The 25222-nt window shown below is 41.1% G+C and overlaps 1 protein-coding gene across 1 annotated transcript in view; it reads right to left on the bottom strand.

The window, feature by feature from the left end:
- rxfp2b (relaxin family peptide receptor 2b) overlaps positions 1 to 25222 on the bottom strand; it is an 82902-nt gene that overhangs the window by 26708 nt on the left and 30972 nt on the right. Inside the window, exons 6-13 of the mRNA XM_072691486.1 lie at positions 19180 to 19251; positions 17930 to 18001; positions 12539 to 12610; positions 12291 to 12365; positions 6026 to 6097; positions 4265 to 4336; positions 4095 to 4166; positions 2234 to 2305 (exon numbers count right to left, since the gene is read on the bottom strand). Of these exons, the coding sequence (XP_072547587.1) occupies positions 2234 to 2305; positions 4095 to 4166; positions 4265 to 4336; positions 6026 to 6097; positions 12291 to 12365; positions 12539 to 12610; positions 17930 to 18001; positions 19180 to 19251 (579 nt within the window). The remainder of the gene's footprint in view (positions 1 to 2233; positions 2306 to 4094; positions 4167 to 4264; positions 4337 to 6025; positions 6098 to 12290; positions 12366 to 12538; positions 12611 to 17929; positions 18002 to 19179; positions 19252 to 25222) is intronic.

The raw sequence follows: 25222 nt of genomic DNA, 5'->3' as shown, positions 1-25222 counted from the left end.
GATGCGGTGAAGTAGCCCTGTACCCTTGGCAGAGAAACACCCCCAAAACATTATGCTTCCACCTCCATGCTTGACGGTGGGCACAGTGTTCTTGGGGTCATAGGCAGCATTTTTCTTCCTCCACACATGGCGGGTGGAGTTGAGGCCAAAAAGTTCAATTTTGGTCTCGTCTGACCACAAAACCTTCTCCCAATAACTTGGTTCATCTTTCAAATGATCATTGGCATACTTGAGGCGCGCCTCCACATGTGCTCTCTTCAGCAGGGGTACCTTTCGGGCACTGCAGGATGTGAATCCATTGTTGCGCAAAGTGTTGCCAATTGTTTCCTTGCAAACTGTGGTCCCAGCTGCCTTCAGGTCATTTGCTAACTCCTGCCGAGTGGTTGCAGGACGATTTCTGACTGTTCTCAGCATCATTGCCACCCCACGAGGCGAAATCTTCTTTGGAGCACCGGGCCGAGGTCTGTTGATTGTCATGTTATACTCTTTAAACTTTCTGATAATTGCACCAATAGTTGTTACTTTCACATCCAACACCTTACTAATCTTTTTGTAGCCCATTCCAGCTTTGTGAAGGTCAACAATTCTGACTCTGAGGTCCTGTGACAGCTCTTTGGTTTTACCCATGTTGGAGACTTGAAATCTGTGTGATCTGTCTGATTCTGTGGACAGGTGTTTTTCACACAAGTGATTAGTGAGAACAGGTGGCTTCAGGTCAGGTAACAAGTTGATTGGGAGTGTCTAACTGGTCTGTAAAAGCCAGAACTGCTAATGAATACTAAGGGATCAAATACTTATTTCACTCCATGAAATACAAATCAATTAATATATATTCCTTAGATTTATTTTCTGGATTTTCTTTTTAATATTCTGTCTCTCCATGTAAGAATACATCTACCATTAAAAGTATAGAATGATCATGTCTTTATTAGTGGGCCAACGAAGAAAATCAGCAAGGGATCAAATACTTCTTGGACTCACTGTATATATATAAAATATATAATAAAAGTGTCAATTGGTTAAATTAAAATTGGATAAATTAGATATGAATAAAGGGAAAATGTGTTTTAGAACAAAAACATCTTAAATGTGTTTATCTTAAATTCATACTTCAGAAAAAGTAAAGAATTGTTTTTTCTTCAGAAAAATATTGTTAACAACTTTGCTCTGAAGAAACTTTTAAGATCAGTAATCAGTAATCGCTAATCAGCACTCTCAAAAAAATGAAAATAAGGAAATATTTCCTTACATTATGATGCCAGAATTAATGTGTAATTTAACAAATAATGTTTTAATTTATTAATGAAAAAAATAGAAAAACAAAGAAAACCTTCTTAAGAAAATATTTCATAACTATTTGAGATCTTTTTTTCGAGATTTGCTTTTAAGAAAAACAGGCCAAGGTCAGTTCCAAAAGAAAAACGCACAAACATCACATGGTGTGAACTGCCCAAAAACGGAGTCCAAAAACAAGCAAGAGTCCTGATCCAGAAACTAAAACACAGGTAAATAATCCAAAAACGGGAAACAGCGAAAGGCAAAGTCGGAAAACATGAAAAAAAAGGTCAAACACAACAAATATACATACAGACATCAGTAACGCTTAGTGAATCCCCAACAATATGATATGATAGTCTAAAGCCCAGGATTATATACTATACTAAGATATACTGTAGAGTCATGTGATTAAATACACAGGTGTCTATCATTAGAATTCTGGAGAATGTGAACGTGGATAGGAGTGAGGAGTCCCGTAAAGTGTAATATGATCTCCCAGAGAAAGATGTAGCGAGGCACTCAGCGGATGCATGACATCATTTATATTTCATATTACATTGCTATTTATATTTTAAGCTTTTTTTTATGTCGATACTGTTGATTATTAATGTAGTCAAACTCAAAATTAAATAAGCAAATAATTTGAGATTCTGGATTTCTGATTGTTATGAGCTGTTTAAAATGACACTTTACATGTAATGAATATAAGATAACGAACTTTTTTTATTAAATCATGAAACAAATGAAACAAACTTTTTATGATATTCTCGTTTTTGGAGAAACTAAGACTAGGAGACGCACTGAAGTCTTCAGATTCAATTCATCACCACTGTGAACAATTCTGGCTCAACAAAGAGTTTCACATCAAACCCCCTCTGACGGACCGTTCACATCTTCACCACTGATTTAATCAGACCGTTTAAAAGACAGGTGGAAATGCTGAGCGTTTACTCACAGTGACTGCAGCTGAGTGAGGTGATCGAACTGGCTCAGGTGGATGTGGCTCAGTGGGTTCTGGGAGAGATTCCTGTAGGGGAGAAGATACACAGTGAGTGGCAAGGTCCAGAATGTAGCACAAGAGCCAGACTCTCCACAAACCAGAGCTTAAACAAGCAGCTGACGCTCTAGCTTGCAAATTACAGTCCTAATCCCAGCCCTGGAGGACCCCCCTGGCCTGCACACTTACCCACACACCCTACCCACACCTAACCCAGGGACGTGTTACAGTGCTGATTAGCTGAATGAGGCTTTTTAGATGCAGGACGGGTGCACTCCAGAATAGAAAGTGAAATATTTGTCTGAACCTGTCAGGGTCTGACTGCTCGTGTCAGGTTTGGTCGGGCTCTGACATCATTTCTCAAATATCCATCAGGCTCGGTTTGGGTTTAAATTTCACGCTGGCTTGAAATTAAAAGTCAATGTGTTCCCCTGCTTTAGTCATTCTGCTTTAGTCTTTATTTATTACCTTATATAATTGTTCTAATTTGGCCTCGCTGGAGTCCAGTGGCGTAACTAGGACAAATATTATTGCCCCTGTCGAAAACTATCCTGAGTAAATCAAAATAACTGATATAATAATGTGCTGCGTATATATGCTATAATGTGGGCTAATGATTGAAGTATTAAGTGTTGCAGTATTCAGTTACCACGGTTACCTGCAGTAGTGGCTGTAAAAGCCCAAAAAAGGGAAAGTAACAATGCAAGGGTCCAATATAAACAACAGGGATGACTGTCCTGCCCTGCCTGGCCTAGCCTGCCCTGCCCTGCCTGCAGGTACGCCACTGCAGTCATTTCCAGTCTTTGCAGCGTCTTTGCAGTGAGACCCAAAAGGTCAACACTTGTGTACATTGGGGAGAAGATTTTGAGCAGCATCTCACTCAATATTCACAACACCTCTCTCCAAAAACACGAGTGTATGTGTGTGTGTGTGTGTGTGTGCAAAAATCAATCGTGGATAAAACAGGTCAGATCAGGTTCAGACAGAATTCTTTCGGGCTTGGAATGAAGTCAGATCCCAAAATCCGAGCTCCAAGGCCTCAGACTAGGTGGAAATCTCTCTGCCTATATTTGGGATCGGATCTGACCCAGCTAACATGTCCATGTAGGGCCTGTATAGGCAGCCTAACCAGAAAGTCTTGTCCTCGGGTTCCATGTTGGCCCCACATATGGATGCCCAATATGGTCCCTGTAGGGTTTAAGCATGGGTCCCATCTAGGTTGCACACTGCACACGGGGCCTAGATGGGACCCATGTGAGATTAAGGTGGGCTGTAACAATGAGGCTCATTTGGGAAGCCCAACTGGGTGCCAGTAATAACACATTTACAAGCCCACAAGAAACCCACCTAGCTCACATTCCACCCATGGGCACCCATGTTGGCTGGGAAATTTCAGAGCCAATTAAAAAGCTAAACTCAAGCTGGCTAAGATGGTGTATGGGGTAGTTTTCGTTTGAGCTTGATGGTTTAGCTGGTCTACCAGCAAGACCAGGCTAACCACACTTGTCCACCAGCATGACCAACTTGACAAAACTGGTCAACCAGTTTTAACAAGCTCGAGGACCAGCTTGGTCGAGTTGTCCGTGATTACAGACCAGCTTATTTATCAAACTTCAATGATGTTGAATGTTTTGTCCTGGATGACCTGCTTATTTTCAAGCACCTTGACCATTAAAGACCAGCTTAGACCACCTGGAACCAGCTACCAGCAAAAAACGGTCTCAGGTCCACCTCTCGCGCCTGAAATCTTGACATTCTCACAAATTCTCAATTCAAAAACACTGCCCACAACATCTTTTAACTGAGAATAAACACTCACAGTATCTGCAAGGACTGCAGGTCCTGGAAGATGCTCACTGGTAACTCCTTTATCTGATTTCTGGAGAGGTCCCTGCAGAAGCCATTGCACATATGGAGCATTACTAAAAGCCTGCTCTGGCTTGTATATGAGCATTGCTTCAGAAACCCAGATGTTGCGCTTGCACTCACAGCTCTCCCAGCACACGCAGCTCCTGGAAAGTGTTCTTCGGCAGAACCTTAATCTGATTGGCCCGCAGCGATCTGGGGACAACAACAGGGCAAAAGGTTGTCAAGTTATCATATTTCATTGAGAAGCCATTTACGTTTAGGTAATACAATAACTATGCAATCTTATGAGGTACTGTGTCTAGATTTAGGACAGCAGTGGCACGGCTTAAATCGTAAAAAGCAATAAGGAGGATCTTATTTTCTTTTATTATTTCTGACTACAATAAACCCTCTGTTCTAGCTAAATGTCTTTTTACATTTTCTGGATCAGTTATTCATGATGTAAGGACATCAACCATCTCAAAAAGCTTTCACTACAATTGAGCAGATTTTTGTATGACTAAACAGAGTTTTCTTGAGAACAATGATATTATGTAAACATTTGGGACGTGTCAATAGTTATCCATTTATTGTGATGTCAGCAGTCATCAGCACTAAAAAAACACTGAGATTTCTTTTTTTGTTTCAAAGGAAGTTTTAAAGGAAGGTGTCAAATTATTATTTAGACAAATTCTGCTTTTCGTACCAAGAAAGACCCAGTGAGCACCTTATCAAGTGCCTAGCGACCATCAGAAATACCAAATATATATATATATATATATAGTATGTAATGTTTATTGTAGTGTATACACTACAAGTCATTATTATACTTACATATACATATACTACATATATATATACACTACATATATATATATATATATATATATATATATATATATATATATATATATATATACACACACTATATAAACACACATTTTTTACTATTTATATTTTATATTATTTATATACTGAACAACACTGTACAATACTTTTTTTTTTTTACATTTGTGCTTTGGTTTGTGTCACTACCATAGTCGTTTTTTTAAACACCCTGCAAAAAAAGTATATTTATTATACTCTAGTGTAGTATTGAAGTATATAAAATTATACTTCAAAGTAATGTTTTTATAAAAAAATATATACAATAATTATTTAAGTGCGATCAAAGTTTATTTGGAAGCATTTGATGATTAACATCAATGCACTTCAAAATGATCATCAATGCATTTGCATTTTTTAATTTTATTTAAGTCAGTAAATATTTCTTTTGTATATTGAAAACATGCTTAGACAAATCTCAGTAGATTTTAAACACACTGAAGATAAATTATTTTCACCACAGTAAAAAAAAAGCCCAGAAATGTGAATAAGACTAAACCTTCGTGCTCCAGCCAGTTTGTCATGGCACAGCCTGCCCTGCTTTGAAGGCATGCTTGACTGAAGTTGCCCGGAGCAAACTGCTGCCCAGGGAGAGGTGATATAAAGTCACAACCTGTTGGCTGCACTGAATACAGCTTCATTACACCAGCACTTGGCTGTTAATTCTAGGCCAAGAGCACAAATTCGAACTCATACCAAGCAGTCGCTGAGATGTGCCCGAGATGTGCCTTACTGCCGTCCAAGGTTATACGGTGGCGGCAGCAGGGATACGGTGCACCTGTTCATTTTCCAAATTAGTACCAGCTAGTTGTTTACTAACTAACAAATCTGATTATGCAGTGCTTTACAAAGAGCGACCTTGATCTCATGCTGGTAATTCAGTTTCAGATCCATCAATCATGTGATCTTTCTCTCTGTCTCTTCCTGAAGACCACCGTAAGCCTCCTTTTTTCTCTCCTCTTTCCCCTCACGCTCCTTCAGCTTTCATTCTCAGGCTGTTTTCTGCCTTTTACTCACAGCACAGTGAGCTCGTCACAGGAGAGCAGGGTGGAGTAGTTCAGCATCTGCAGATGGTTCCCTTCAAAGTCCCTGAAAAGGCAAAAACATGAGAAAAACATTAATTATTCATTCATTCATAGCAACCGCTTAGCCACACCCTAGCAACCACCTGGTGTTAAACCTGTCAAATCATTAAGTAGGCAAATTCTGTCATTTTATACCAAGAAAGATTCCGTGGGCACCTCGTCAAGCCCCAAGAAATATCTTACAACCATCTGAGGTACGATAGCAGCCACCTCCAGTACCACGGTAGCCACACAGCAACACCCATCAACCACCACTTACAATAACATAGAAACCATTAACAACATACAAACAACCAAGATACCACAGCAACCACCAAGCAAGGTCTTAACAATACACAGCAGATATGTATCATATCCTAGCAACCACCTAGTTACACCCTAGTACCTACCTTGGATGCTTCAGCAACCACGTGGAAACACCATAGCAACCATCTAGTAATACCCAAATTAGATCCTAGCAACCACAGCAGCCATGTACTACTACAGCAACCACCTCCAGTAACACAGTAGCCACACAGCAACACCCATCAACCACCACTTACAATAACATACAAACCACCAAGATACCAGAGCAACCACCAAGCAAGATCTTAGCAATACACAGCAGCTACGTCGTCACATTCTAGCAACCACCTAGTAACACTAGTACCTACCTTCAGCAAACACATGGCAACACCATAGCAACCATCTAGTAATACCCAAGTTAGCAACCCACCCCAGCAGTTTCAATCTGTCTCACTTTTTATTATTTCGGCAAATTTTATTCTTCCTACCAAGCATTCAGTGAGTACCATATCAACCCCAAACACCCAAAGACATCCAAGAATAATTAAGAAAATTAGCACATGCCTTTTGCCTTTTGAGGTCGACCCAGGTAAGGTGATTTCTCCCCCCCCCCCCCCCCCCCCATCACTGAATTTCAGGTAATTTTAAAATTTAATTTAGAATAGCTTCTAAAGTAGTAAATAAATAAATAAAACTACACACAGTCATTTACATAAGGCTCTATAACACCTCTAGAAACGCCTATATCCGTTAAATTAGCGAGGAAAATTTGTTTCAGAACACTGGACACAAAAGACTCATTATGTTAAACCCATTATGCGTTCAGTTCGGATCCAATCCAAACAAGGTATACGGTGTCCTTTGGGTCACGTTGAGCGAAACGCTGTGGGTTTGATTAATGAGCTAATCTCACAGGCAGCAGTGACGCTGGAGAGAGGTCCCCCAGCCATGTGATCCCTGAACATCATCCCTGACTCATCCTCAAACACAGCGGCAAGCTAAGAGTCACACAAACGAGAACCCACTGTTCCTGAATGCGTCCACACCAGCAACACCAGCAACACCAGGAACACCAGGAACACCAGGAACACCAGGAACACCAGAGTGGTGTCTGATCTGTGCCTAGCCTCTCCAAACCAGCACCTAAGCGCCTCACATCATCTGGAAACGCCAGTCCAGTCTCAGAGTAGCAGCTTTGGTAAGCATGAAGAAATGACCCGGCCTTTATGGGACATGCCTCGCTACATATCACTGCTGTACCGCAAACAACTCGTAACTTGTATCTCCATTTCTCCAATACAGAGGGTTCTTTGAGTGATGCCAGAAGGAACCACTTTTTCATCTAGAGAACGTTGTTTGTAATAGAGATGTGTGAAGAGTGTGGAGAACCTTCAGTAAGGGCTTTTTAAGCCTGTAAAAAGTTTTTCACACTCAAACGTCTTTATTATGAAAAGTTTACTGAACAAGACCAAAAGAGGTTCCTCTATGAAACCATTTGAAGCACCCTTAGTTGTAAAAGTCTTTTTAGTAAAAGCAGAATACAACATTAGAATAATGTCCAGAACATTCAAACAAATCAAGAGTGTGCCGTCGCTCCGAGACGTTATTGATGTGTAGGTTAGAAGAACAGTTAGAAGAACAGTTAGAGGGACAGATGAACAAACGGCTAGAAGAACGAGTAGAAGGACGGCTAGGACAGTTACAAGGACAGTTAGAAGGATGGTTAGAAGAACAGTTATAAGGACAGCTAGAATATACACACACACACACACACACACACACACACACACACACACACACACACACACACACACACATATATACATACATACATACACTGAAAGTTAAGAAAGTTTGTAAGAGGGACGTTCTGGTTCTCTGCTGATTAAATGGTTCTAAATATAGACCTGAACTTGGTTTTGTTTTAAATGAACTTTCTATGAATATATAACATATAACTTCTTTTCACATATTCATAAATACTAAAGGCAACCTAGAAAGATATTCTGATGTGTAGTTTCTAGTTTTAAATATGCAAATAATTTTATATTATTATTATTATTATTATTTACAACAATGACAGTTATTAGCACACACTAGTATCATTATAGTTGCTATATCTATTAAATAATTGCATTCAACACTGAAAATATAAAACTAAATATATTTTTAAATGAATTTTATATAAACAATTCACATATTATTATTATTATTATTATTATTATTAACAATATTAATTGTACCAATACTTCTACTATTATTATCACTACTACTGAATTTTTACTAAAAAGTTAATAAGCTAGGTTCTTTGGGTGACCTCCAACAGTGCTGCTGAGCGTAACACAGTGTGTTGTTGTTACACTCCTGCATGAACTTGGAGCCTGCAAACCCTCCGCTCTGAGGAATTACTCACACTATGTTCTCTCTGCTGTGCTGGACCAACCCAGGTAAGATCTATGGAGCCAGGCATATTTGCCTGACGCTGAATTGTGAAATACATGCTGGTTACACCATTACCACTGATAAGAGACTGAATCAGCCCAAAGTTATCAGCATCTATTTGCAGTTCCTCTAAAGAATTCTCATCACGAGGGGGTGAAAAACACATTCAAAGCTATTAGTGAATCACAGTGTGTTCCTGTCGGCTGCCGTGAAACACATGCCAACCTTGGAAATTAGCTTGCAATTTCCAGTAGCCCATGTGAAGAGCTTCTTCCTGCAGGTAACAGATGTGCATCAGTGAGCTACGAAAATACCACAAGAAAAGGGTGGACTATAAGAACATGGGTTATAGGTGTATTTTATTACTATCATATATATATATATACATATACATATACATACACACAGCTTTGGAACAAAAAAAAAAAAAGACCACCCTACATTGTCAGTTCCTCTGGTTTTGCTATTTCTAGGCAGTGTGTTTTAGGGGAAATTAACATTTGTATTGTATTTCATGACCATGGACAACATTTCCCCTAAATTCCAAATAAAAATATGACTATTTAGAGCATTTCTTTATTTGCAGAAATGTCAACTGATCAAAATCAACTACTTAAATAATGCAAAGTAAATATTATAATAATTATAATGTAAAAAATATATTATTCAGATTTAAACAACACAGTACTAATATCTGAACTTTCAGCATTCAGAAATCACCATGCTGAAATAAGCTTGATCACAGCCAATCACAGACTTTCCACTAGTCTTTCACATTGCTGTTCCATTTATGCCATTCACAGTCTACAAATTCAGGAAACACAGCTCTGTTTGATGAAATGTCTGGAATAAAATGACTGCCAGACACATAGAGATACAGATTTAAGAAAATAAATTAAGTGGTCTCTGTAGTGGTTTTTATATGTTATAATAATGAGCTAATAAGCCGATAGAGGTTGTCGAAAATGACACTTTTCTTCTGATATGTGATACAATGTTTTATTTAGACAGATATTTTATTTTTTTTATGATAATGTACTCTTGCTAATTTTTACTCTGCTACATTTCATTTCTGACAGTATGCTTTGGTGTCCAGTGCAAGCTTGCCAGAGATCTCTCCCTATGGCTGCCTAGAAACAGAAGAACTACACCCACTGCTTTAACAACTGACCACAGAAGTCAAGTCAAACCCTTTGGGATGGGCACTTTCCCACCACAGCCCACGTTTCTCACAGTATAATGCCACTGTCGAAAGTTTAGAGTCACATAAAACTAATCAGTTTGGAGATAATGTGCCAGACTTTCAGAGATATATATATATAGGCAAAGAGAGTCAAATTTAGTTTTAGTTATAAACAACAATTCATGTATTTTTTTATAATGATAATAATAAAATAATAATAATGTTAATAAATGTCAATAATAATAATGATAATAATAAAAGGAATAATGATGTTAATAATAATAATTTCTCCAAATAATAATAATAATAATAAACACTGTACTAAGAAAACAATGTAGATTATGTAAAATGGATACGTACTTGTATATAATGATATCATGATTATGGTGTCAATTGTTTAATATTATTTTTATTATATCAGAAGTTTAATCAGAATGTATTTAAAGGGAGGCAAAAAGTTATGAGATTTCCTGTAGGTTGTTTATTTGCTTCCTAATAATTAGTTTAAAAAAAGATTTTTAGGTTTTAAAGGATTGAAATGATCCAAATGTCTGAAAGGCAGTGCACATTTTAACGTTAACTGAATCGCCAAAAGTCGAAGGCAGAGGAGGAAGATGAGGAAGGGGATAAGCAGACAGGGATAGGCCGCTGTAGTTTTGCTAAAGACTACAGAAGGAGTCTCGGCCTGACGGCTTCAGGAAGGATGTGAAACCATAATCCGCTCTGATCTCCTCGAGTTTCTCCGTGCCGGCTGCTTCTCCACACTTCACTGTTCTCCTGCTCGAACACACAGGGAACTTGTTAACTAGCAGATGAGTTGAATCAGGTGTGTTGGAGGAGAGAAAACACTATAATTGTGTGTGACGGGGATTAACCAAGGCCTGGGAAAACAGCATCCAGCAGCTGCCGTTTACAAAGGGATTAGGTTTATCTGGCTAAATGGTTTGATCCTCTTTGTACAACTCAAGGCATAAACAATGGCATCTGTACAACAGCAGCTGAGTTACTGCGGGGAAATCAATAACCTCCTGCACAATACACCAGAGCTTTGTAGCATGAAGGCCTATACGGATAGGTGATAAAGCGCTAGTGGAGCTAGACTAGATCATGGGGTTCTCTGTAGGCTAAGGCGTGGTTGGTGATTGGCTGATTGGTTTAGGATAACGTATCAAATTCCCACAGACCGACTGGATTCTTCAGCACTGTGTCACAAGAGACACTGAGGGGCCGGCTAGTTTACAATAATGCAATTCTGCATTCAGTCACAGTCAGGCTGTAAAACCCCCACACCCCCACACCCACACCCACACACACACACACACACACACACACACACTGCAGATTCATACTGGATTAAAACTACTCCACAATTTTTTGAATCAGGCTGTAAAACCCACACACACACACACACACACACAAACACACAAACACTACAGATTGATACTGGATTAAATTCACTCCACAATCTCTACAGTCAGGCGGTAAAACCTTTGAAACCCAGCAGATACATACTGGATTAAAACCACTAAAAGGTTTTACATCTTGGCAATAATTATGTAAACACTGCTGATTCATACCGGATTAAAAGTACTCCACAATTTTTACAGTCAGGCTGTAAAACCCACACACACACACTGCTGATTCCTACCGGATTAAAACTACTCCACAATGTTTACAGTCAGACTGCCCCCCCACACACACACACGCAAAACACAGATTCATACTGGATTAAAACCACTATAAAAAGGTACAGCCACTGCAGTTTCATACTAGAATAAAACACAGTCATCATATCAGTCACCCTGTACAACCTACACACACACACACACACACACACACACACTGCAGATTCATACTGGATTTAAATGCCTCCACTATTATTATTAAAAGTGTACAAACTACACACACACACACACACACACACACACACACACACACACACACACACACACACACACACTGCAGATTCATATTGGATTTAAATGCCTCCACTATTATTAACACACATTAACACAATTAAAGGACCTGCTGCTAATGCCTTGGTGCCAGACACCACAGGATACCTTCAGAGGTCTTGTGGAGTCCATGCCTTGACAGGTCAGATCTGTTGTTGTGGCACAAAGGGGACCCACTCAAGATGAGGCAGGTGGCACTAAGGTTATGGCTGATGGGTGTAAATACTGCATATCTCCACAGGAAAGAACGTCATGCTTCAACAGAGCTTCAGTCAACAAGGTGTGTGAATATTTATATATATAGAGGCATAGAGAGAGAGCATCACACTTACAGCCAGTTGAGAGAGGGCATATGAGTGCAGAGTCTGGATGAAGGTAACCGCTCCAGCGAGGTGTTTACCATGGACCTGCACAAACCATCAGCTCATATCGGTCAACTGACTCACAGCTTCTGACTCTGAAGACAGTCATAGGTGATACAGGGAATGCTGGCTGTCTCTTTAAAAAGTGTAGGGACGCAAGCCAACCCTTCTGGGCCCAGTGGACCACATGCACACTGAAGAAATGCAGAAGTACTTACAGAAAGAAGAGGGACCTCAGGCCAGTGAAGGTGTTCACAGTGATGGTTTTCAGAGGATTGTCGTCCAGAATTCTAGACGGGGTAAAAACAAGGATAATTTACAGAGGCACAAAAATGCAGGGATACCTTAAAACATCATGGCTTTCTCTCAGCATTTGGCCAATGAGCACACTTATCACTTCAAGGAATATTCTGCTGCTTTTCAACCTCATCTCCATCTTCCCAGCCCGCCTCACACGCCCAATTACGAGGCTATAACAATTTATCTGTGTTTTCTGTGCTTAAACTGGAAAGTGACGTATAATAGAAGTTACTGGGCAGCTGCTGAATCCCACTAAAACTGCTATGTACCTATGGGAGTCCACCCTCCTGTTCGTCCATGGCTTAGCCATTGCACCTTGATTGTGCTGACCCTTGCAAATTCCCCAAATGCCAGTGCCCTACACGCTAGTGTGTGAGTGTTTGCGATCAGTGCCACAGATACACCACATAGACAAAAGTATTGGGACACCTGCTCATTCATTGTTTAATACTGTGCTGTGCTACACCAATGAGAGTCCCTGGGCCAGACTCCTAACACTGCATCACTGCACTACAGTACATTGGCCCACCTCTGTACTACAAGTAACCTTGTAAGTCGCTCTGGGTAAGGGCGTCAGCTAAATGCCGTACATATAAATGTAAATGTTTCTGCTAGATTTTGGAGGAGCATTGCTGTGAGGATTTGATTGCATTCAACAATAAGAGTTAGTAAGTGAGGCCAGGATGCTGGATGATGATCACCACCCCACCTCATCATCCCAAACTCCCCAACTCATCCTAAAAGTACTGGATGGAGCACCACCATCCATCATTCCAGAGAACACAGTTCTTCCACTGCTCCACAGCTCAATGCTGGGGGGCTTTATACCCCTCTATAGCCCACGCCTGGCATTTGGCAGCATGGTGCCAATAGGTTCATGTTTATCTGCTCTAGAGAGTCCTATTGTACAGGGACTGGACAAGTTTGTTAGAGTGTATGCATTTGCATATCAGTGTCAATAATAGGTACAACTTAAAGTAGCTGAATGCCTTCATTTAAAGGGGTGTCCACAAACATTTGGACACTCAGTCCAATCTTTAATTTAAATGTACTCTAATTACAGAGTACATACAGATATAAACAGCTGTCTGTGACTGCAGGATACAGATGTGGCAGATCAGCCCCAGCTCCATTGGTGTGTACCAAGGGACCAGGCCCGCCCTAGACCACCCCTGTGCTCCCCCAAGGTGTTCGATCATCAGCAATTCATCAACTTACTATCTGCGTGTTATTAATAGCTGTAGGCTTCTATTCGACTGCAGGCCTGATAAAAGGTGTCTGTTCACCTATTTTTTCAAATACAGCTGTCAGCTAAGCTCAGTTTTTAGGAGTGGCTGGAGAACCTTAACCCATGGAGTGGTATGAGAGGTGCACCTACACACAATGTAAAATCCCCACAAGTTCTAAGACTAGCTCCCTGCTGCTGGAATCATGCCAGACATGATCTCAATTAATGCTGATATTAAAGGTGATCAGATGAATCTGGCTCCTTAGGGCCCCCGGTGTAAATGTGCCAAGTATATCATAATAAATATCTGCTGTATTTCATCAGACGGTGGATTTAAAATGGGTCATGCTTATGTCAGCATAACCCTGACCAATCACAAAGCTTACCTGGCTCCGCCCCCTTTTTGAGGAGGCTGGTGAGCAAAAGCTGAAGTAAATAACAAATGAATAAGAAATTAAACGTAGCCTTGTACCGAACTGTGATACCCAAACCATGGTAAGAACCAGGGACTGGGACTTCCTGGCAGGGACGTTCTAAGGGTTCTAAGGGCTTGTATTTTGGCTCAGCATAATATCTTTTTATGGGGCCCGAATCTCTGGCAGCGCCCCTACCTCAGTGTACCATTACACTACTACCATTTAGTTCCATAGGCTAAAGACAGAGACCCACCTCCCATGTATTTGGATTCATTACCAGACTGGTTTAGGGCAGTTATTTCGTTTCCAGTAGTCTGACTTTGCGAAGGGAAACCGTAGTTGGTTCTGCTCTTTTCTTTGGTGCCATCAGTTTGATTCCCCCAGTGTGGTACTAGCTAACGCAGGAGGTTTCTTGTCTGGGTGCTGTTGGCCAGTTTTAGTAGAAAGCTGAAAGCTCTGTTATTTCTGTTCCTCGCTCTTTTTTCTTATGTCTTCCTGGCTCAAACTTTTAATGCCACGTGTTATTGATCCCACAGCACTCTAGACCAAAGGGGTTGTAACACTTGCCTGGAAAACTGGAGAATACTATTATGCTGTAATTTATAGCTGTTCTTCATAATATGCCTGACACCCAGCTGCAGCAGACTGAGATCCGGGTGCAAAACCCAGAAATCCAGTGGTATTTACACCACTCTACCTGATAGGGCAGGCCCTGTGTTAGCGATCTTTAGGCGAGCCATTAACCGTGCAGTTTGATTTAGGGTGTGTTGGTGTGTCTTTGCTATCGTAACGAAGGGAAAAGTTTGCCTTGCTCGGCTTGAAACGCACAAAAGCCATGAACTAAGTCTCTTCATTAATCATGGGTGCGTTTTGAGCGTAACATGCCAATAAACCAGTCAGCTTGTCACTTGCCATTCCCTTTAAGAGCCAGGTGTGGTCTGACTTTGGCGGACTGCTGTTTCAGTGGTGTAAAGCATTGGGGGAGTATACGAGCGTTGGGCTGCACGCGCCTGTGTTGACAATTCACTGCCGAGATAGCAACGAACGTCTGACTGTTGACGAACATCTGCCTGACCTGAACACCCCTCATTTCGAGACCACTGCGCCCATCAGCGTAGATATATTCACAACCACTGTTGCGGTTTAAACATCGCAGGAGGAAAACGTGAAAATAGACTCTTGTCGGGGTGTAAGAGAGCAGTGAGCCTTGTGCAGGGTGTAAGATAGGGCCCCATATGTGCAAAAGTATCCACACACCACTTAACTAGAGAGTTCAGCTATTTTAGGTCCATCTGAGAACTAAAAGCTACACTATATATCCAAAATATTCCAATTTGCCTTCTATTCAGAGCATTCAGCTGCTTTAATTTTGACCCATTACAAGAACACAGCTTGTATAACCAACACATACAAGCATCCCCAATACAATGGGATGCTCTGAGCAGTGGTGGTGGTAGTAGTAACAGTAGTAGCAGTAGTAACAGTGGTGGTAGTAATAGTAGTAGCAGCAGTAGTAGTAGCAGCGGTAGTAATAGTAGTAGCAGCAGTAGTAGTAGCAGCAGTAGAAGTAGAAGTAGCAGTAGAAGTAGTAGTAGTAGTTGTAGTAACAGTGGTGGTGGTAGTAGTAACAGTAGTAGCAGTAGTAACAGTAGTAATAGTGGTGGCAGTAGTAGTAGTAGTAGCAGTAGTAACAGTGGTGGTAGTAGTAGTAGTAGTAGTAGTAGTAACAGTGGTGGTGGTAGTAGTAGTAGTAGCAGTAGTAACAGTGGTGGTAGTAGTAGTAGTAGTAGTAGTAGTAGTAATTGTAGCAGTTGCAGTAGTAGTAGTAGCAGTAGTAACAGTGGTGGTAGTAGTAGTAGTAGTAGTAGTAGTAGTAGTAGTAATTGTAGCAGTTGCAGTAGTAGTAGTAGCAGTAGTAACAGTGGTGGTAGTAGTAGTAGTAGTAGCAGTAGTAACAGTGGTGGTAGTAGTAGTAGTAGTAGTAGTAGTAGTAATTGTAGCAGTTGCAGTAGTAGTAGTAGCAGTAGTAACAGTGGTGGTAGTAGTAGTAGTAGTAGTAGTAGTAATTGTAGCAGTTGCAGTAGTAGTAGTAGCAGTAGTAACAGTGGTGGTAGTAGTAGTAGTAGTAGTAGTTGTAGTAACAGTGGTGGTGGTAGTAGTAACAGTAGTAGCAGTAGTAACAGTAGTAATAGTGGTGCAGTAGTAGTAGTAGTTGTAGTAACAGTGGTGGTGGTAGTAGTAACAGTAGTAGCAGTAGTAACAGTAGTAGTAGTAGTAGCAGTAGTAGTAGCAGTAGTAACAGTAGTAATAATAGTAGCAGTAGTAGTAGTAGTAGTAGCAGTAGTAGTAGCAGTAGTAACAGTAGTAATAATAGTAGCAGTAGTAGTAGTAGCAGTAGTAACAGTAGTAATAGTAGTAGCAGTAGTAGTAGTAGTAGCAGTAGTAATAGTAGTAGCAGTAGTAATAGCAGTAGTAACAGTAGTAATAGTAGTAGCAGTAGTAATAGCAGTAGTAACAGTAGTAATAGTAGTAGCAGTAGTAGTAGCAGTAGTAACAGTAGTAGTAGCAGTAGTAGTAGCAGTAGTAGTAGCAGTAGTAACAGTAGTAGCAGTAGTAATAGTAGTAGCAGTAGTAATAGCAGTAGTAACAGTAGTAATAGTAGTAGCAGTAGTAGTAGCAGTAGTAGTAGCAGTAGTAGTAGCAGTAGTAACAGTAGTAATAGTAGTAGCAGTAGTAATAGCAGTAGTAACAGTAGTAATAGTAGTAGCAGTAGTAATAGCAGTAGTAACAGTAGTAATAGTAGTAGCAGTAGTAGTAGCAGTAGTAACAGTAGTAGTAGCAGTAGTAGTAGCAGTAGTAGTAGCAGTAGTAACAGTAGTAATAGTAGTAGCAGTAGTAATAGCAGTAGTAACAGTAGTAATAGTAGTAGCAGTAGTAGTAGCAGTAGTAACAGTAGTAGTAGTGGTGGCAGTAGTAGTAGCAGTAGTAGTAGTAACAGTAGTAGTAGTGGTGGCAGTAGTAGTAGCAGTAGTAGTAGTAACAGTAGTAGTAGTGGTGGCAGTAGTAGTAGCAGTAGTAACAGTAGTAATAATAGTAGTAGTAGTAGTAGCAGTAGTAACAGTAGTAATAATAGTAGCAGTAGTATTAATTAAAATGTAAAATGTAATCTGTGTTTCTGAGATGTGCTGAACTCTAGATGTTACAGATCTATAGCTCTGTTCATCGCTCTGAACGTATTTAATATTTATTTGATTTTATTTAAAGATTTCTGGAGAAAGCGGCAGAGCTTTAGATACATCTGCTTTTCCTTTCAGCTTAACAAGCGCAGGATTAGCGTATTAGTCACACATCTGATAAACTCCACAGATCTGTGATTAACACTGCTGATAGGGAAGCATGCTGAAGGGGCTGGAGCTGACTGGTGGGGCGTGTTGGCCTGGAGTGTGCTGGGACGGAGCTGACTGGCGGAGTGTGCTGGGACGGAGCTGACTGGCGGAGCGTGCTGGGACGGAGCTGACTGGCGGAGCGTGCTGGGACGGAGCTGACTGGCGGAGCGTGCTGGGACGGAGCTGACTGGTGGAGTGTGCTGGGACAGAGCTGACTAGCGGAGCGTGCTGGGATGGAGCTGAGTGTAAATGCAGTACTGGTTTACTGGTTTTACTCACAGCCAGTTGAGCTGCTGAAGGTCTGAGAAGACTCCAGGTTTCAGGAGAGAGATGCAGTTTTGGCTCAGAGATCTGGAACAGAATGATAACTACGTCTCAAACACCACTGTAATATCACACACACACACACACACACACACACACACACACACACACACACACACACACACACACACACACACTCTTTTCTGATGTAAAATTACCATGATTTTGTAAAAAAGTGACACATAAATAAAACATTATTGTTATTAAAACATATTCATCTCTCTCCTTCCCTCTCGTTCTCGCTCGCCCTTTTTCTGTTTTTTCTTTATTTTCTCTCTCTCTCTCTTCTGGGTGTATTGTCAAAGCATTGCAATCATACTGTATATATAAATAAAACAAAATGAATAAACTGTTTGATCTAACAATAGTGACCAAACAATAGTAATATGATATTATTAAAAATAAAGGTGTATATAAAATATGTACATTTATGTTGTATATATAAAATTATATTTTAATACCTAGTGTTATAAGAGGAAAATAACAACAGTGAGTGAAGCAGTAAACAGTGGAGCAGTGAGATATGGTGAGGTAGGTGTTGTACAGTACTGTACACTGTACAGTAAAGGGGGCTGTGTTTGTGTGGGTGGGTGAGGCGGGGGGTAATTTTTCCATTTTTCCAATTCTGTCATTTTTTCCTAATTTGGGATCGGCAGTTTAAATCTGTCCATTTCTAAACTCTGAAAAATAAATGTTTGGCAGTAAAGAAGAAAGTGCATCTGCCCACCTCACCGGTCTTACAGTGACCTCTCCCTCTCTCAGCTCTTCCTCACCCAGCACTGCAGCAGCAGTTGAGAGGCCCCTCAGTCTTTCATTTATGTAACAGTATTAAACCCGAGCTTAAACCCTAGAGCCTCAGATACTGTTAGGTGGCGAGTGAGCGCAGCCCCCTTCTTCCTAACAGGACTTTCTTTTAGTACTGTCTGCAGATCCCCTAAAAATGATGCGTTTGGTGTTCTTACTCCTTAAAGAATCTGGAAAGTCTCTGCAGTCTTCTGTGGAGTAACATTCAGAAACATCTCTGAACAGCTCGAGCACTACTTCTGTGAGAATCACAGGAGGCCTGGCCGTTCACAACTGGTCAGGCTTTTCACAAAAGCAGCTGTGAGCCTCCACCATACAGCTCAGAAGAACTTTTCAGTGGATCTGTAAAAGCGTCTGTGCTCAGTGAGCTCAGCGTTTCTGACGTGTGGAAGTGTACTCACAGTTTCTGCAGGCTGAACAGGCCACTGAAAGCTCGATTAGACACAGAGTGTATGCAGTTATCCTGGAGAAATCTGAAACACACACACACACACACACACAACAAAACACACTAGTACACATTAGTCATACACACTGGCAGTCAGCAGCACAGCAGCACCGCTGTCACTACCCGAGTCAATGTCTGATTTGGGCCAGGCAGAGCAAACTGAGCAGGGGACGTGAATCGGGTAGCGAATAGCAAACTGTGCTGCCCACAGTTAATCACAAAACCATAACGAGCTAACGGCAGACAACTGAACGGGACAGTCCTGGCTGTCCCGTTCTGGCTTGGCTACCCAAAGTCACACACTTGCTGCCATCTCTATGCATTAGCCTGCTAACCAGCCAGGTGTAGGGAGGTCGTGTCTTCTGGCAGGGCAGCAACACCACCACCACAGACTTAGCACTGACCTGATCCCCGTCCCTTGGCCAATCTGCACTGCATAATCAGGTAGCGACAATCACTATAGACCATCATCACACTGAATTAGTCATTATTTTAATATGATTAATTATTATACAATTAAGCGGCTTCCGGCCCTGTTGTAATCGATATCTGGGGCTACTGCTCCTTTCCTAAATACACCCATAATTCAACCACTTTTCCCCTTCATCCAGCTGAACCATCTTCAACTCCAGATTAAAAACTCCTCAAGCCCATCATGCGTCATTTTTATCGAGGCGACCAATGAAACCAGAGTTAGACTCCAGCAGAGTGAATGCAGGGCTGAACAATGCCAGCACGCTAAGCTGGAAGATCAACGTTAATTCATTCAGCATCCATTCAAGGACACTTGAGGAAACTCTGCTACAGGCCGGAAAAATTCGGAAAGGCTAAAAGCTAATTCTAGGTCGAACAAAGAAGGAGAAACAGCCAATCAGATAAAGTCCGAAAAAAACTGCATTCCGTGGAGGTACCGGTGAAGCTAGCAGGTGCTAGGCTGAAAGCTAATGCACCTAACCATCTGTAAGCTCTTCAGCTAGATGTTTACAATACAAACTACAATAACAAACAAAAAACCCACAATGCATCTGTTCCTGTTCTAGGTTAGGCTAGGCTAGGCAAGGCAAGGCTAGGCAAGGCGGCTGTGGGCCATTTTTTTTTCCACACAGTCCCACCAAATGTTTGTGGACACCCCTTATAGTGAATGCATTCAGCTTTGCTAAGTTGCACCTATTGCCGACACAGATGTGCAAATGCCTGCACACACACACACACACACACACACACACACACACACACACACACACATACATACATACACACACACACAGCTTGTCTAGTCCCTGTAGAAAAGTACTGCAAATATATAGAATAGGACTCTCTGGAGCAGATTAACATGAGCCTATTGGCACCATGCTGCCTAATGCCAAGCGTGGGCTAGAGGGGTATGAAGCCCCCCCACAGCATTGAGCTGTGTGAACTCTGTTCTCTGGAATGATGGTCGGTGCTCCATATAGTACTTTTGGGATGAGTTGGGGATTATGAGGTGGGGCGGCAATCTGAGGTGGGGCGGCAATCGCTCAACATTCTGACCTTATTAACTCTCTTGTCACCGAATGCAATCTATATATATATAGTTTATACATACTACACTTATTTTCAATTGTTAGTTGATGTACACTATATGGACAAAAAAGATGGGCCATATATATTCATATATATTTCTTAAACAATATATTCCTGTTTTTAGTTTTATATCTATATCTATATATATATATATATATATATATATATATATATATATATATATATATATATATATATATATATTCATTCAATGTTGTTTCAGATCATTTCTTTCAGTTAAATGTATATTAGATATTTACACAATGTAAAGAGCAGCTGGAGTCTTTTTAAATGCAGCTGGCTAAAAGCTCACAGGACACACACAGCAGAGCTTAAACGACTCCAACCATCTGCAAGCTGCTCTTCCTTTCACGTTATTAACCACAGGATAAGTGTATTAGTCACACATCCTACATATTCCAAAGATCTCTCATTAGGAAGCCTGCTGAAGATGCTGGAGCTGACTGGCTCCAGTATTCCAATAATTTCATGCACTTTTCTGCAGCTAAATTGATTTTATACGCCCCCAGATAAACACAAAAATACATTCTATAGTTAGCTCCACAGATCGTCCAGCTGGTTATACTGGTAGACCAGCAACTCCATCAAACTCAAATGTGCCTTAACACTCAGCTGGTTAAGAGCTAAGCTGGTTGGGTGTGTGTTTTCACCTGGACGACCAACCCTCCAACTCCAGCTGAGACCATCTGAAAGCAGCTACCAGCAAAAGGTGGTCTTGAGCTGGAAAGTTTGCACAGTGTCTTTTTTATGACTTTTTTGACCAACGGCAGGTCGTCAGCAGGTCATACAGTTACGGTTTATGTGATGTGAACTTCTACTGTCTCATAAATTGGTACAGCAAGACAGTGACAGTTTATCACCACCCTGGATCCGAAATGGCACTTTCAGCACAATGGGAAATATTCTCATTTAAAAAAAAGGAAGCTAGATGTACTTGCCAGAAGCGAGATGAAAAATACGCTGATAGCATGCAATTTATCTTCCTGCCTGCTAAGCGAGTGGACGTTCAGATTATTACTCGGCATTTGACTTTTCTACTCCATCCTTTCTTTTGTTCCCCCAAACTCATTCAACTCAAACAAGCCACAGCATGCCCCCACCAGAACTGACCTTTGCATGGCTGGCGACCCTCAATCAGTGTCTCCACTGTTTACTGTATCAGCGATGCTAGCCACATATTAGTGTCCTGCTCCACCGAGACAGAAAACAAGCCTGATATGTTTACGGACGCTCCATGCAGGTCAGACTGCGAGGAAGTATGTTAATTAGGCTAGCCCGTCTGTAAATAAGGAGACGGCACAAGCCCGCCAACTCTCGCGCACTAGCCGCTCTAATCTCATTTTTAATGACCCCTTGTCCTCCTCCAAAACGACTTCCAGATAAATCTGACTTCTAATATAGTTTCTTAAAGCTGCCGTTTCGGATGTTGCTGCTTAAACATACCCTGGAACAGGGTTGCGGCCTTCTGAAGGAGAGCATGCTAACTCTATTAGCTACCAAGCTAGCCAGTAACAGCACCCATAGCAACAGCAAACCAATGACTCAGCTCTCGCAGAACTGATCAATGCACTCACATCGGTGAGAGTGTCCAAGAGTCGAGAAAACATTCACAAACAGCTCTTGCACAAAATAAGGTAAAATCATACACTATGTTGACAAAAGTATTGGGACACCTGCCCATTACTTGTTTCTTCTGAAATCAAGGGTATTAAAAAAAAGTCTTTACTGTCCAGGGAAGAAGGCTTTCTACTAGATTTTTGGTGGAGCATTGCTGTGAGGATTTCATTGCATTCAGCAACAAGAGCGTTAGTAAGGTCAGGATGTTGGATGATGATGATCACCACCCCACCTTATCTCCAACTTCCCAGCTCATCCCAAACATATTATGGATGGAGCACCACCATCCATCATTCCAGAGAACACAGTTCTTCCACTGCTCCACAGCTCAATGCTGGGGGGCTTTATACCCCTCTATAGCCCACACTTGGCATTAGGCAGCATGGTGCCAATAGGTTCATGTTTATCTGCTCTAGAGAGTCCTATTCTATTGGCAGTACTTCTCTAGAGGGACTAGACAAGCTGTGTGTGTGCATTTGCACATCTGTGTCAGCAATGCGTGCAACTTAAGTGTCTGAAAGCATTCATGCAATAAAAATAAATAAATAAATAAATAAATAAAAATAAGAAATAAAATACAATGAAAATAAAAAATATACATATAATTTATATAGAAATATGCACACATCAGCCATAACATTAAAAACACTGACATATGTTGTTAATTAAATTGATTTTCTGGTCACAAAGGTTTGGGATCTACATATTAAGCAGCGAGTGAAGCAGTCAGTTGCGGAGGGTGATGAACTGAGGAAAATGACTAAGCATAAGAATCCGAGCCACTCTGACAAGAACCAAACTTTGACGGCTAGACGACTCGGTCAGAACATTTCCAAAACATTAGGCAGGTCTTTTTGGGTTTATCTGATATGCAGCAGTCTGTAAATCCCCGAATTGGACCAAGGAAGGACAACCAGTGAACCAGTGACAGAGTCATGGGCACCTAAGACTCACTGATGCTCACAGAGACTCCACCTCCCAACTTCCAGCATCTGCTGCTAACATCTTCGTGCCAGGAAACTACAGGACGCGGCACATGGGGACACTGTTTTAGACATAATGCTTCAGTGCCTGCCAGAAGGACCTCCTCCTTATTTATTTCTGTGTTGGCCTTCAGGAAGCAAAAGCACTTCCCTGGCCTTAACAGAGAGAGGAGTCTATTGTTGGGATGGCTGAGGCCCTTTATCATCTCCATGGCCTTGGTCCAGCACTCAAATTGTACTTAATGAATGATTCAGAGAGCAAATTAAAATGTTCCTGTGCTAAACACTGCTGTGTACGGGCACTCATCGCTAGACTACAACCTCAAAATAGCGAGCACACATGAGCAAATCTTGTACTTTGTGGTTTGCAGTAAAAACAAGCTCCTCAATCTCACTCCTAAGGAAGCTGTAAAAGTTGGCAGACCTGGACAACGTATGGCTTATTGGCATGAGCCGAGGAGCTAATCAACAATTAGCAACCTGTTCTGTTAACATGAGGGCTCCTACACTAATAAACCTCGCCATTTGCAGATATTTAGGAAGTTCATCCAGGACAAAGGCTAAAAGGAGGATAGACTGAATGACTGGGGAAACTGTCCAAGGTCAAAAACATGCCAGACTCATTAAATACAAAGGAACTGCAGTGTACTAGACTATAGACAGTAGACTACTGGGGGTACGGAGCACACTCGTGTACCCCACTGAACCCCACTCTTTTTTGGTGTGGCCTGAAACCACAAAGTATTCAAGATTCTGCACAATTACAAGGTTAATATTCTTTCATTTCAGCAAATTTGTAACGGCTTTGTACAGAAAGGTCAGAAATGCTTTGGGTCTCTTGTCTTTCATTACACAACCTTCTCAGGTGGGTCTGATCTGCTCATCAGAGGTCTTTGCACAAACATGATTGTACCTTTCACTCAAACTGTTAAGCTGATTAAATCTATTGTAAAATGTATCGTATTGCAGCACTTGTTATAGAACTGTATAGAAAAGGTCAGGCATGCACTCACTAAGCATTTTATTAGGAACACTATGTAAAATCTAACATGGTCTTCTGCTGTCGTAGCCCATCTGCCTCAGGGTTTGAGGTGTTGTGCATTCTGAGATGCTTTTCTACTGTGGTCCTTCTGTCAGCTCAACAAGCCATTTCCTGCAGATCTGCAGAGCTACGCCATTCTCAGCAACTCTACAGACTGCTGTACTGAAAATCCCCAGAACCTCAGCAGTTCTAGAGATACGTAAACCAGCCCTTCTGACACAAACAACCACGCCACGCTCAAAACCACTTGGTTGATGTGAACATTACCTGACGCTGCCGGCCTGTATCTGCAGGACTGTATGCACTGCACTATTGGCTGATTAGATAGCTGAATGAATGAGTAGGTGCTCAGTGAGTATATATGCAGTCATTTCCAGCAATACTCTCCTGATAAATACAATATCTCCTGATACTGGGCACTGTTCAAGTACACTGTTAAAAGTAGAGCTGGTTGATATGGAAAAAAGTTTTACATCACAATATTTAAAGACTTTTTCATGATTTACAATATTTATTGCAATATTCTGTCATTCTACCTACAGTATGATTAAAATACTGAATATTTTTACTCAGAATATGCTTCACTCCATTCAATTAAAGAGGACTGGATACACTCTTTGTAATGAAATGCGCAGTTAATCAGTGCTCTTTAAGCACGGACAATATCCACGATACACTCATAAAAGCATATTGTTTACCATGATGATCAAATTTATCACAATACGATAAAATATTGTCATATTGGCCAGCTCCTTAAGAGTTCCTTTAGG

The sequence above is a fragment of the Salminus brasiliensis genome, chromosome 11, assembly GCF_030463535.1.
Source record: "Salminus brasiliensis chromosome 11, fSalBra1.hap2, whole genome shotgun sequence".
NCBI classification, from domain to species: Eukaryota; Metazoa; Chordata; class Actinopteri; order Characiformes; family Bryconidae; genus Salminus; species Salminus brasiliensis.
Note: the sequence above shows the minus strand (reverse complement) of the source record. Positions and strands in the feature narration are given on the sequence as shown.